The sequence below is a fragment of the Sinocyclocheilus grahami genome, unplaced genomic scaffold, assembly GCF_001515645.1.
Source record: "Sinocyclocheilus grahami isolate Dianchi unplaced genomic scaffold, SAMN03320097.WGS_v1.1 scaffold306.1, whole genome shotgun sequence".
Taxonomy (NCBI): domain Eukaryota; kingdom Metazoa; phylum Chordata; class Actinopteri; order Cypriniformes; family Cyprinidae; genus Sinocyclocheilus; species Sinocyclocheilus grahami.
In genome coordinates, this window is record NW_015505485.1 from 1,487,027 (window position 1) to 1,501,926 (window position 14,900).

General features: G+C 35.6%; 1 protein-coding gene across 1 annotated transcript in view; it reads right to left on the reverse strand.

Moving 5' to 3' along the window:
* Positions 1-6: 6 nt before the first annotated feature.
* Positions 7-14,900, reverse strand: part of LOC107601459 (CD2-associated protein-like) — a 60,738-nt gene continuing 45,844 nt past the window's right edge. The window contains exons 13-20 of the mRNA XM_016293643.1: positions 13,371-13,433; positions 11,034-11,187; positions 10,414-10,517; positions 7,837-7,949; positions 6,968-7,036; positions 5,353-5,531; positions 5,076-5,139; positions 7-432 (exon numbers count right to left, since the gene is read on the reverse strand). Coding sequence (XP_016149129.1) covers positions 391-432; positions 5,076-5,139; positions 5,353-5,531; positions 6,968-7,036; positions 7,837-7,949; positions 10,414-10,517; positions 11,034-11,187; positions 13,371-13,433 — 788 coding nt within the window. The 3' untranslated portion in view covers positions 7-390. The remainder of the gene's footprint in view (positions 433-5,075; positions 5,140-5,352; positions 5,532-6,967; positions 7,037-7,836; positions 7,950-10,413; positions 10,518-11,033; positions 11,188-13,370; positions 13,434-14,900) is intronic.

Consider the following 14,900-nt stretch of genomic DNA (forward strand, 5'->3'; position numbering starts at 1 on the left):
TTTTTTTTTAAAAACTAACCCATGTCATAAAAAAGCAAGGAAATAACATAATCCAACATTTATACAGACTCAGTAGTATTGAATGGATAATCCACTGCACTTCTCAATAAGTGCACAGACTGCATATCCAGCACAGTAGTAAAGTAAGGCTTCAATCATTTTTGTTGGCAAAAAAAAATAGAAAGAGGAAAACAAACATATACATATGTCATAATTACACTTTTCTAAACCTAGAAAAAAACTCATGTGCAAATATTTGAATCTTACAATTTGTGGAGTAAGTCAGTGAGTGTAAAGACGACATGAACGATATCCGACCCTCCATCTGAAGGTCGCTTTCCACTCGTGATGCATCAGCGGAGCCATCAGTCCAGTTCAGGATGCCAGATTTCATGTTGATTGTACAATCTTCTTCAGTTTTTCTATCTCCATCTGGAAACAAGCAGACACACAATTTTTCTTCACATAGTACATTTTCTTATAAAAATAAATATTTTGTGTGCACTATAAACCTGTTTTAAAGGGGTCATATGATGCAATTTAAATTACACGACTAGAAATCAGTGGTGAAGTTGTATTTACAACACTGTTCTAGAACACTTCAACCCAAATATTCCGATGTGTCCAGCGCATTTTATGGAGGACTGTTTCATGATCCTGGTAGAGTAGACTACAATTCCGGCTGTTCTGACTCTCAGACTGTAAGTACGTTTTTTATATTTAAAGAATTTGCCACTGATGATTCAAACGCGAGTTTTAAGCAGTGTAGAGTAGCGCTTGTTGTTTGTCATTTCTCCGATCACAAATGCATCATCACCGTATGGTAAGGGGCTTAACATTTCCGTCATACGCTTGATGTATTCAATCACCAATCACAACGCACTGGATAGCTGGCCAATCACAGCACACCTCGCTTTTCAGACCGATGAGCTTTGTAAAAATCTACGCATTTCAGAAAGGCGGGGCATAGAGGAGAAACAATAATGTACAGTATGTGGAAAATAATGTGTTTTTTAACCTTAAACCGCATAAACACATTTCATTACACCAAATACACAAAATAATGTTCTTTTTAGCAACATCATATGACCCCTTTAAAGGAATAGTTCACCCAAAAATGAAATTTAATTGAACATCCCCCTCAGGCCATCCAAAATGAAGATGAGTTTGTTTCTTCATCAGAACAGATTTGGAGAAATTTAGCATTACATCACTTGCGCATTCTCTTCAGTGAATGGGTGCCGTCAGAATGAGAGTCCAAACAAAACATCACAAGAATCCACACAACTCCAGTTCATCAATTAACATCTTAAGTAAAAAGCTGCATATTCGTACGTTTGAACCTTAAACTGACATTTCAGGCCAAAATACCATATCATAATCCATAATAAAACTTCCTCCAGTTTAAAATGTCCATCCCTTGCTGTCCTATCATATCAAAATTCTTTCTTGATTCAGACGAGACAACTTGTTCCACTGGAGAAAGCAATATTATGGATAGAGGACTCGTGTTTTAGCCATAAGCAATAGTTTGAAGTTAAAAACGTCTTGATGGATTTGTTTATTATAAACACACAGCTTTTAGCTTAAGATGTTGACTGATTGGATTTATGTGGATTATTGTGATGTTTTGATAAGATGTTTGGTCTCTCATTCTGATGGCACCCATTCACTGCAAAGTATCCATTGGTGAGCAAGTGATGTAATGCTAAATTTCTCCAAATCTGTTCCAATGAAGAAACAAACTCATCTACAGTACATCTTGAATGGCCTGAGGGAAAGTACATTTTCAGCTAATTTTCATTTTTGGGTTGACCATTTCTCTAATGTCTTACATACGTAAACAGACGGTTACAGAGGAAACATTTTACAATGAAGTTAACCAAAAAAGCTCAACAAATGGCAAACATCTACATTTTGAAGAACTACATTTTTACATTTTCAAAAATAACAGAAAAAGCTTAATAACTGAATTGAAATTCAATTCAGAAAAAATTAATGTCTTGCTTACAAAAAAATTATAGTACACAAAAAGTGTGGGTTTGGTGGTTTAGAAAAATGCAACTAATTAAAAGTCAAAAGCTATTTTATTTTGGGTATATAAATACATTTTACAAGTAGTGGTTCAAAGGATCACAAAACTCACAGTTTGGAATATATTGCGGTTTTTGTGTCACTGATCAGATCATTTTTTGGATCGGCAAGAAAAAAATATTTTATATCAATGTAACTTTGCTTTCAATTTATTACTTAAAGCACAATTTAAGTACTTCTTTAATACCACAGCAAAAACTATAGCCTAACTAAGAAAGTTCAATCATGATTAAAGGCAAATGAACAGCCAGTAAAAATAAATACATACATAAGAACAAATACACAGATTACAAGCATAAATACAATATAGCAAAGTTACAAATAAAATAAGGTCTAACAGTAGTATTCAGGTACAGAAATGTAATAATTAAGTGCAAATAACACTGCATAGTGTTAACTGTATAAATTAAATATAGATTAATCTTTGTTAAAGTGTGTTTTGTTGTTTGATTAGCATTTATGACAGACAGCTTCAAGTATTTATAGGCTGCTGTCCCTTTAAGACTGAATGCATGGATCCAATATAATGATACACATCCGATTTCGTTCTCAGCTCTTTTCGTTCCTGTAAGACATAACCGACTGCATTTATGAGAATGATTGCCAAGACGGTTATTTTGACAATTTTATGTTTACGTGTCTGTTGAAACTCATGGAGATGGGAAAGATTAATCAACACTCAACAGAAAACAGCATGCGGGTAACTGAATAGAGTTCTCTTTCACCTCTTCTTGACCTAAAATTGTTTAAAATCACTTGAATTTGAAAACTGGCAAGACATAACACATACAAATGATAAACTTTCACTCTATTATGGTTAAATTTAGCAAATAATCCGCAAATCACATGTGTACAGAACCGTGGTTGCTTGGTCCATATGGATCAGGGATCAACTACGATCGAAATGCGACATAAAAGCAATTTACTGAACACACAGGGGAAACATTTTGGTCACGTGACTTTTGTCAATGCCAGGCTAACATTGCTGAAAGTAGGAGCCATCTTGATTTAAGAAATCACATGGTTACACAGATCACATGATCAACCAAACCAAGCACTAACAAATAATCCAAAGAAAATGTTAAACATACCAAAAAAATAAAAATGGATCAACATACTAAATTACAAAATTTATCAATGAATATAAGGTTATAAAGACATACTGTATATGCAAAAAAATATCTCTCACAATATATATACATTTAAAACATCATAATATGCTTTAAATGTATATATATTATGAGAGATCATTTCTTAAATCAAAATGGCTCCTACTTTCAGCATTGTTAGCTTGGCACTGACAAAAGCCCCGTTTCCACCGCAGGAACTTTCCCCAGGAACTAGGGACTTTGGGCAGGTACTCGGTGTGTTTCCACCGCAGGAACCAGGATCTTAATAAAGTTCCGGGTAAAAAAAAGAAAAGTCAGAAAGTCCCTGCTCGCGAGGTAGTACTTTTTCAAAGGTCCGGAACTTTCGGGGGCGGGACTTGGGCGCTGAACATGCTGATTGGTTGAGTTCACGCAGCATTGCATTTCAACCACCATATATTTGCATAATTTTTAAAAAATATTACTGTTATTGTGTCAAGAAATGTAGTTGTAAAAGTATTTCAGGCGAGAATGTAGTTGTTTAAAACACAAATCTGCGGTTTATTTATAAAGACAGCGCCTATTTGAAAATGTGCGTCGCCGATTTCGGAGACGTGAGCTCCACAAGATCAGCGGGCACTCAGTGCTTATGTTTCCCGATGAGAGAAGCCGGCTAGTCCTTCTGACATTTGCCGCTGGCTCTTATGTATCTGTAGTGGTTAAACATAAGATATAATTCATTTTGGGTAAATCTAACAGGTAATCTTTGGTGTTTATTCTGTTAATCTATTAATATGTTCAAATGAAAATGAAAAGAGACAATATAATCTTTCGTTTCATTGTAATGTATGTTCTCTGAACTACATTTCTGCAGCTATTAATATTTTTAAATGAAAACGAAAAGTGGCATTGGTGTATGATATAATATTTCGTCTTATTGTAAATACAGTGCGGAAAATTGCAGTAGCCAAGGCGAGCTGACTGACGTTATCAAGTACGCTGCTGTTTGCAGAATTACAGGACTTGCGTCATCCCGTCCGCGGGAGTTCACACCCCCGAGTCGAACTTGCGAAGTCCGAACTACCGAGGATGCAAGCCCAAAATTTGCGTACTTGGTATTGAGAAATGTGCACAGACATACGTCACCAGACTATTTGCCTAATCTTCTCGGTACTTTAGACCGTGATGGAAACGCAGACAGCAGCAGGTCTGGGGGGGAAAAAAGTTCCTGGGACAAATTGTTCCAGGTAATTTTGGTGGAAAAGCGGCTAAAGGTCACATTGAGGGAAGTCGTGGCCTAATGGTTAAAGAGTCGGACAGCAGTGAGTAGCACTTAGATGGGTTAAATCCAATGTATGGGACACCATACTTGGCTACATGTCACATCACTTTCACGTTAACCTTACAGAAACGTTTGCCCTGTGTTTTCAGTAAATTGCTTTTGTCTCACATTTGAACTCTTCTTTTTTTGGTGGAGTGTGCAGACTTTCTTCAAGTGTTTTACTTTTGGAATACTTTTTTGGTCTACGCACCTCGGTTGGACTGTTTTGAATGCACGGTGAGTTCCTGGTTGTTTTCCAGATCACCTCAATCACCACAATTGATACCTTGGGTTTTGTGTGAAGCCATATCTCTTAGTTGCTAGTAGGGGGCTAGTGGACTTTAGATAAAGTATTGTTAGTTTTTATGTTCAGTGAGTGTGAGAAACACTCAGCAGGAGACTCAGAGCCGAGTCAGACCCCTTGTGTTCACCCTGCTGAGTGTGGAAGCAAACCCAAGGTATCCTGCCTGCATTTCACTGCCCTCAGAAACAGCACTATGACATCCGTTTACATCAAACGAACAAGCTCTGACAAGCCGTAAAGAGAAATTCTGATTTAAAGATCAATTTACCTGCAGGGCCATTCGTTTGAGTCGTTCATTATCCAGCTCTTTTCGGAGTTCACTGAGCTCTCTCCTGCAAAGTTATGAAAGAGGGTATAGAATTACGCAAATCAACAGAGGTTTTCAACCTTTATCTCATAAGTGATTTCTAAATAATTCATGTACAAATGAGATGACATTTCAAATGTGGATAAACAGCTTTTGTGCATTATATTTTATAGACATAATAACTCGACCACAACAGAATACAAGAAAACAAGCAGCATGAACCAAAACTATCACTTACGACTGTTGTGCCTTCAGTAACTCTATAGACAGCACTAGGTCCTTTATCTGAGCCTTCAGTTCCTCCAGTTCAGATCCTTTCTCCTCTTCCTTGTCAGGTTTTGGTTTGGGCTCAGGGGTGATATGGGTTGCTAAAACCGTTTTAGGCACCGTAGATGGTAAGGGTGATGAGACAAATGTCTGCAAGAAAAACAAAACCCAGTGTATCAATTAGTATAAAACGGCAAATTACTAAATGCCATGTGTTTAGCAAACAATACAACTGTTAGGGAATGGAAATACCCTTATCTTTTATAAACTTTATTTCCAAACTAGTTCCCTGATAGTCTGATTTACAAGGATGACCTCAAACCAATCTCTAAGGTGTTTCCAGCTGAGAGACTGACGTCATGTTCGTAATTGCTGAAAACTTCTGCTTAGGAGGAACATTAATCATTCCACTTAAGTGTAATGAAATGAAACATTTCTCAGGCTAAAAATGTGAGATATTAATCACACCACACATACTCAGGAGGTGGTCTGGTCCGAGTTAATCCAAAGTGTGATTCACTTATAGCGTGCATTCTGAATGCAGAGCACTCTATGATTAATCTTTCACATACACATCAAATCAAAATATTTTGCTTTGTGTGACAATATTTAAAGTGAATAAAATAATGCATCAATATATTAATTATAATATTGCATAAATTCCTATATCAATCATTAATATCATTATTATTAATATCACTAACTGTTACTAGATATCATGCATTAATATTTAGATATACTTTATAAAATTAGATAGACTTTATAGAACTAGATATAATTTATAGAATTACAAAATACAATATTAAGTTAATAGTAATTACAATTTAAAAAATTTTAATATATACATATATATATATATAAATTGTTTTAAATTGTAATAACTATTAACTTAATATTGTATTTTCAATACTACTTTTCACAACACACACACACACACACACACACACACACACACACACACACACACACATATATATATATATATCTACAACACACCCAAATATCACTCAGATGATACAGCATTTTCACCACACACACACACACACACACACACACACACACACACACACACACACACACACACATATATATATATATAACTACAAGACACCCAAACATGACTCAGATGATACAGTACAATCGATAGTGCACAATCAATCCCTTTCTTCTCTTTATTTCTGAAAAGAGTGACAGTGTGCAAATGTTCCAAATATGAGAACCATCTGTGTGAAACCAGACAGGGTTTTTTCAGTCGACTTCACATAAGCTTAACATAAAGAACACTAAATATTAAAATAAGTCCTCAGGACTGAAGACTCATTTAAAAAGGAGAGCCAGACATTCAGTCGAGATCATATCAGAGTTGCTGTTTATCTCACAAACATAATTTCATGGGACGTATTTTCAAGGAGACACAGGCATCTTGGGGAATTGTTATTCTTTTGGTTAGCTTGATTCAGAAATTACAGAATGGAGTTCAACCAAAAATGTACATTTTGTCATTATTTATTTGCCCACATGTCATTCTAAACTTGTAAATTACAGTATCTTCTTTGTGTGAATTGTGTACTATATATTTGAGGTACCTTGAGCGAATTCTGTGTGGAAGATGCAGAGTCAACTTCATCCACTTTCTCAGCAATTTCATTGCTCGGCTGCAAGACGTTACAGAGCATGTTACAAAAACATGGGAAGAGAAAAGCGTGAATAGCACTATACTTGACACGCATCCCATCTGGGATTTCATTTGTAAGGCCTTTTTTATCCAGACAAAAACACTGCCTGATACCCATTATGCCACCCTTCACATTATAAGAATTTTTTTTCTTTGTCAATCAAAATAGATGTAATAAATCAAAAAATAATTGTTAGTGCTTATGGTAGCACAAAGAGATTTAGAAGATACTGGTTTACTCATCCTGCAGGACTATGATTTAAAGGGATAGTTCACCTTCAGTTGCTGGTCCCCACTGAATTCCATAGCATGGAAAAAAAACACACTATTCAAGTCAATGGGGACCAGCAGCTGAAGGTGAACTATCCCTTTAAGGACCATCTCTGATTTCACCCATGACATTTTGTAAACTCTAAAAAGTACCAACACATAAACTAACAACAATTCTCTGAACCAAAAATTTGAAAATTTCTTTGTAGCAGTTATGGATGCGGACTGGTCAATACAGAGAATGTCACCTAATGTTTTTTTTAATTATACCATATTACGTTTTCTTCTAGGTAAACACATTTAATTGGTTTTCTTAATAAAATGAAAAATTTAATGAAAATTGGTGCAATATGTTTTATCTCCAAGTGGAAGGATATCACTTAATGAATGTGCTAAATTAATGTTTTTAATTTTTATGTTATTATCTATGACTTTTTCAGTAGTTTTTTTTGTATTAAACTCAGAGATCAGAGCCCAAGGCAACTAAGCAAAAGTGTGTCTTATACTCACGGAGTGGCCTCTGTGACCAGGAGGTCTTTTGCCAGGCATCTTTGGTCGCTGTGCGGTAGGGTGGGTTAACTTCTCCGAGGTAGAGGAGACATCGTCAAAACTGATGAGATTAACTATGGGAATAAGACACAAAAGATTCAGTTCAAACATAGAACAGCCTTTAGTCACACAGTCAAACATGTTCCATCTCAGCTGAATTATTATTTTGAAGTTATATATGAGCCAAAAAAATTCGTTCGCAGTTACATTAGCCAGTTTAAAAGTAAGTTTGTCGAGATCAAAACCCAACAGAGCAGGAAATTACAATTCCTGACTGAGTGATGATGGTTATATAAAGATTGTGTCAAAGTTCGAAAAATTCCCGATCGATCATCTTAGTGTGGCTGTCAGTTTAATATCTTAAAATCTGGCATTAAAATTCTGTCTGATGGATTTTCCCACCGTTACCTACCTAACAATTTTACCCTATTATTCACCCTTTGGATGGTATCTCAGAGATTGCGGACACAAAAAAATAAATAAATAAAGAACCAGATTATCTTGTGAATACGGTAAAAAGCAGTGACCATTAGTGGTCGACCGATATTGGTTTTTGACAGCCGATGCTGATGCCGATATCTTGGAAAGCAGGGTGGCCGATGGCCGATATAATTTTATTTAATATTTAAGACATTTGAAATCATTTGGAAATTAATGTAAAAAATAAATGTGTAAAATAAATATGCTTATACTTTAAATGACAAAGTATTTTTCACAAATAAACAAATATTTAATAAAAACATAATTAAAATTATTCTGGGAAGTTTGTGTGCATTGGGAATCACATTTTTTCAAATAAAGCCAAGGTAACACTCATTTTACACACAGCGAAAATACGACATTGGGCAAAAGCATGAAGCACAGCATAATTTGAAATCACGAGTTTAAAGTTTGTCTATTTGTAAATTATATAGACGCGTATTTGCTGAATGCTGACGGCAAACGAGAAAGTATTATCATGTTTGCCTTTCTATTACTAACAATATATAAGCAATCGTTATAATACTTTTTTGTATACATTTTAATTACTTTGTTTAACAGTTCTATCTGATTATTAGATTAACTTCTGTCCATGGACAGAACTGTTAACGACGACAGCGAACAAGAGGGAGAATGTGAGCACTGTATTCAGGCACTGCCGTTCTCAGCGCCGTCAAAATAGAAGTCCAGCACTCCGTCAAATTAAAAGTCCCGCCACTAACGCATCAGCCAAACAGAAAAACGTATCGGCCGATGCCAATATTTGAAAAATGCCAAATATCGGGCGATATATCGGTCGACCACTAGTGACCATATACAAAAGATTTCCATGAAGTGTAAAATGTCTCTCATGGTTTCCAGTATCCAGAAGTGCCAAAACCGAATTTAATGATTTTCTCCCTCCGATAGTGTCTAAAAAGAATTCAGAGCCCTGCTGCAGTGACATGCACATGACCTTCCGAAAAGATGCGATTATAGCAGCTTTGGTGCTACTTTTGTCAACCTTTCAGCCTGAAGCAACATCTTGGTGTTTTTGTGTCCACATACAGAGGATCAATTCAAATGTCATTTGACAAATGTTCTTTAAAATTTTTTATTTTCATCTATTTCCGACTTTAAAGCAGATTGTAGACATTTTCCAAATAAAATACGGTGCCTACAAGGTAAACATCTTCCAGTATGCTTATAAGTGCTACTGCATTTAAACATGTCTATCACAGTATGGTAATGCATAAGAACTAATTCAATACAAACAGCTAGAACTAACTGGAACTTGTCAGAATAAGTTTGAGCTGACAGATTAGTTGCACTTATCTATCAGGAAATTTAATAGATTTTAATTACACTGCAGTGATTATAATAGTGTATCAAATGTCTAAAATATTTACAAGAAAATAAGATTCATAATTCATAGTAGCTGACATCTTTTAACAGTCGAAAATACTTTTCTCAGATTGATAGTTAAGGGATTAAGGGACTGATTCAGAACTGAGCCGTTTTAATTAAAGAATGCCAAGATTCAAATCAGGGTCTTCGAAAATAACTTGCCAATGACTTCTAAAGAGATTCTTTAAAAATCCCCCAAACAACAACAATGTAAAGATGGCACCCAAGGCAACTGAACAGAAATAATTGATCAGTCACTTCTTTTATCTTTCACAGGTAATTTGAACATTTTAACCTGCTCTACAGATCTGGACCACCACCCTCTGTGCAGGAAGAGTAATCCTGCTCCCAGCAAGGGATCCATGGTGCTAATCCACAAACACAGCTCTTTTACACCCAAACCGAGTTGAGAAAATTGAGCTAACAAGAACCAAAGCCATTCCAAACACTAACATTATGGCCTCTGTGCTGGTGTTTCTCAACTGGCGGGTCGCAGCTGAGTTTCAGTTAAAATAGTCAAAAAAAAAGCACACCAGTTCTTATATGTTTTGTTGTTATATGTGTAAGCAGAGTGATCTGGGCCTATTTTTCCTGCAAACAATTCTAAACTACTTTATGGTTTTGTTGCCACATGACGGTCAATACAAACCAAAATCAGCAAAACCAACTTACCCGTTTCAGAATTGTTCTCATCGCTGTCCACAACAGTTTTTGGCTTGATGGGTACAGGCTCGCACTCTGGCTTTGCTTGTATAAGGGGAACTTCTCCATTTTGCCTGTGGGATTTATGAGGAAAAGTTATAACGATTGCCCACAATGTCCACTGTCACACTCTACATAAAAAAACCGAGGAATTTACCAATTAATTCTTTAAAAATCCTATAATGTGATATTCTGGATTTTCTTTTCTCATTTTGTCTCTCATAGTTGAGGTATACCTATGATGAAAATTACAGGCCTCTCAAATCTTTTTAAGTGGGAGAACTTGCACAATTGGTGGCTGACTAAATACTTTTTTGCCCCACTGTATATATATATTTGATTGAAGATGTAAGGTATCACATACTGTATAAAAGAATAATGCATTGCAACAAGCTCAGAGTAACATTACCATGTTTTACCCAGTATGGCAAAAAGAGAAATATACTGATATACTGGAAAATACAGATTTTTCGATATAAATATATGTATACATTTTTATGTATACATTATTAAAATACATGTATAAATATAAATAATAATAAAATTATTGTTTTTGGTTTAATATTATAATAATAGCTTGTGACACCAACACTTGCTTGGCGGCTGGTGATGGAATGAGAGGCAAGTCAGGTCGTTTTGTGTGGATGGAAGGACGTAGCAGTCCCTTGCTTGGAGGCACAGGTTTTTTCGGGGGCACGATGGGGCCAGCAGGTTTGGCGGGTTTCTCAGGCAAGGGCTTGACAACTTTAGAGAGAGAGAGGACAAATATAGATGTTTATATATGTTTGAGATAATAAATGTCTACCCAGACGTAGCGAGACACAAGGCTTATGCACAGCATTGTATCTTATAAGGTTCTGAGAGTTAATTATCTAGATGCAAGATATTGTAATAAGGTTAATACAATTGATAATAGGAATTCATATAACTATCAATTATTTGAAACATGCCAGTTGTATCTCTATTGATTCTTAGCCCACAATTTCAGAAATCAGTTGAAAGTCTTGAGAATGGAAGCCAATCCAGTAATGCATAATGCACCTAAATGTTCTGAACTGGTCCAAATTACTTTGGAAACTGTTCACAGTGGCGTGTCTCAAAGTAGGTCAGGAGAGATTTTGGCAGGATGTTTGCACCACATTGATCTGCTTCTATCTTCTCAATTCAATGTTTTTGTCATATCAATCACTCTTTCTGACATTCACATTGCAAGTCCTGTGTTCAATTTGTGACACTTGCTCGAAATAAGAGAGACTTCTATCTGAAAAACATGGAAGTCCTGCTTTCAGATACCACAGAGATTATCAGATATATGTTCCAGAAGAGGTACATTCATATGAGAAAATAATTGTCAGGAAGTCTACACAATGCCAACACAATAGCAGATACTCTGAGAGGCTGTTGGTCAGAGTGAATGACATTTTTCCTACAAAGTAAAATATTATATGAAGTACTTCATTAACCGTGTTGAGAGTCCACACACCAGACGACCTTATTGACCCCCACACGCCTTGAGCTATATTAACTATATTAAGCTATATTAACTTTGTAAATAAGGCTGAGTATCGATATATACTTCCTGCTTCAATTTGATTGCAAGTCATAAGCTCTAGATTTTACAATATAAATTTTCAGTATTTGGGTAAATTTCCATTGTAATGTCCATTTTTCTTATATTTGAAAGAATACAATGAAAGTATTAATTTTGAAAACAACAGGACCCAGACTATGCAGATCAACTGCTATTTAATACTGTCAGTTCCAGCAGATGTAAACTTTAAATGGCATTTTGTGTGTATAATTTTTTACTATAAAACTGCTGTTCAAAGTCTATGGTTGGTAAGATTTTTAACATCTCTTATGCTCACCAAGACTGCATATACATGATCAAAAATACAGTTAAATCTGTAACATTGTGATATATTATAACAATTTATAGGTTTCTTTTCTAATATTTTGAAATTTTTATATTTATTCCTGTGATGGTAAAGCTGAATTTTCAGCAGTTATTACTCCAATCTTTAGTGTCACATCATCCTTTAGAAATCATTCCATTACATTGATTTGTTGCTTAAACATTTTTATTATTATCAATGTTGAAAACAGTTGTGCTGTTAATGTTTTTGTGCAAGCTATGACACATTTTTTAAGGATTTTTTGATGAATGGAAAGTTCAGATGAACAGCATTTCTTTGAAATATATATATTTTTGAAACATTATAAATGTCTTTACTGTCACTTAAGATCAATTGAATACATCCCTGCTGAATAAAATAATTTCTTAAATAGCTATTAAATAAATGTTCTTTAAAAAAAATAAAAATAAAATAAAAATCATACTGACCTAAACTTTTGAACGGTTGTTTAAAATGATAATAACAACAATAATCACCTCTAATAGAAAAACACTCTTTTTAAATAATCAAATTAGTTATTCTAAAATCTATTTAAAATAACTCAATTTATCAAAATCATCGAAGCTGTCTACATCGTGAGGGTTGTGATGTCAGGCTCTTGCTGTACACAAAGCTTGTGGCTTTAGCAATGTAGTTGCATTGTGACGCAGTGCTTGTTTGTAGTGAAGATTGGGTATGAAGCTGGAATGACAGCATTACAACAGTTCCTGATTGAAAGCATGCCTAAATAAGCAAGAAAGATTCTCTTCTTCGGTTACACAGACTCATAAAAAAAGTGCTTAGCAAATGAATAAATTAATAAAAATAAATTCACAATCAATTAAATTAACGGCATGACATTTTTTTGGAAGGGGGGTGGGTATTAACAGATATTAGTTATTTCAAATTAACCAATATGAAGAACTACACATCAATTTCTGCTTTTTCATTCTTCATGACATTGTGTGTCACCAGAGTTGGCATACAAGAATTTGTGGTACAAAAGGAACTGGGCAGTGAACACTCTCTTACCTTTATCTTCAGGCCGTGACTGTGGTTGCTTCTTGTCCACACTGGGGGCCTCTGGTTTTAGGACTGAGAAACGAAGCATAATGACTGAGTGAAGGTTTTTTTTTTTTTTTAAGTACTACACTGAAGATAGTGGCTCTAGACACGGCAGATAAAAGAACAATGTAACTTCTGAGACAGACGTTTGAAGAGAAAAAGAAACATACAGTCAATGACTTGCATTTCCTGTGCGGGTTGACAGAGAGACAGACCAAATCTTTGCAACCCTCTATGCAAAATTGGAATGATGCGGTGCCCTTTGATGCATAACATCCGCTTTTTTTGTTTGCATATTTTGCAGACAAAAGCTGTGAGGGACTGACGACTTCATTATCAGACATTACATCTGCGTTGCCAGATCATACGATTTTGTCCCCACCCTTCTAAACTAACGTTAGTCAGCTGTAAGTTGTTGTAACAGTCTTAAAGCCCATTTACACTTTTACAACTGATATGTCTTGATCGACTGGATTACTATCCAATCTACTATCTACGAATACCCCCTTACATTATTTGATCAAATAGGTTTTAATATCTTATAACCCATATAACTTTTCAAGTCAGTGAAAATAAAGTAATTAAAGGGGTCCTATTATGCTTTTTCACTTTTTAAATTTTAGTCAGTGTGTAGTGTGTATGTTTGGGCATAAAAAAGATCTAGAAAGTTACAAATCTCAAAGTCCACTCCAAAGGGAGATATTTAGTTTTAAAAAAATCTATTTTCAAAAACTACAGCAAACGGCTCGTTTGGACTACAGCATTTGGTTTCCGGGCTTTATGATATCACAAAGCGGCTCATTAGAATTTCATTACAAAGAATTCCCGCCTACAGAAATTAGAACAGTTGGGGGGTGGGGAGGGGCGAGGTCGTGGTTAGAACGCTTGGTTGAGTGAGCGCATGAGACAAGATGACGAAGAAGAAGAGCTGTTGCAGAGTTCGTGCATCAGAGAAAACTAAGAAGAAGGGCTGCTGTGCTGTAGCCTCAAATTTTTGGCATGTCTAGAACAGCGGTTCTCAATTCCAGTCATCGCGTACCCCCGCTCTGCACATTTTGTACGTTTCTCTTATTGCTTCATACGTTTGCTATATTTGACTGTAAGTGCCCTGTGAAGTGGACATTACTGGATATTCCTCCATGATTCCACTTTGAAGGGAGCGTATATGTTCCATACAAAGGGCATTTAAGTGTGCGAGAAGTGAATTTAAATTGTATTTATTTACAGAGGTATATTATGTCCCACTTCACGCTTCTCTAGTAAGTTTCGTTTGTGTGTGAAGACGCTGCAGGCAGCGGCGCAAATCTGTAAATGAATATTCCGAAGTGAAGTAAACTTCAATGGATTTCCCCTGCTCAGGGAGTAGGGAGCAATGCACACTGTGTAGGGACCATGCCAATCGGAACACAGTTCATGCACGGAGCTCACTTCTAGCAAGATGATGATCTGAATCAGGTGTGTTAACAAAGAGAGACATGCATGAGGACTGGGATTGAA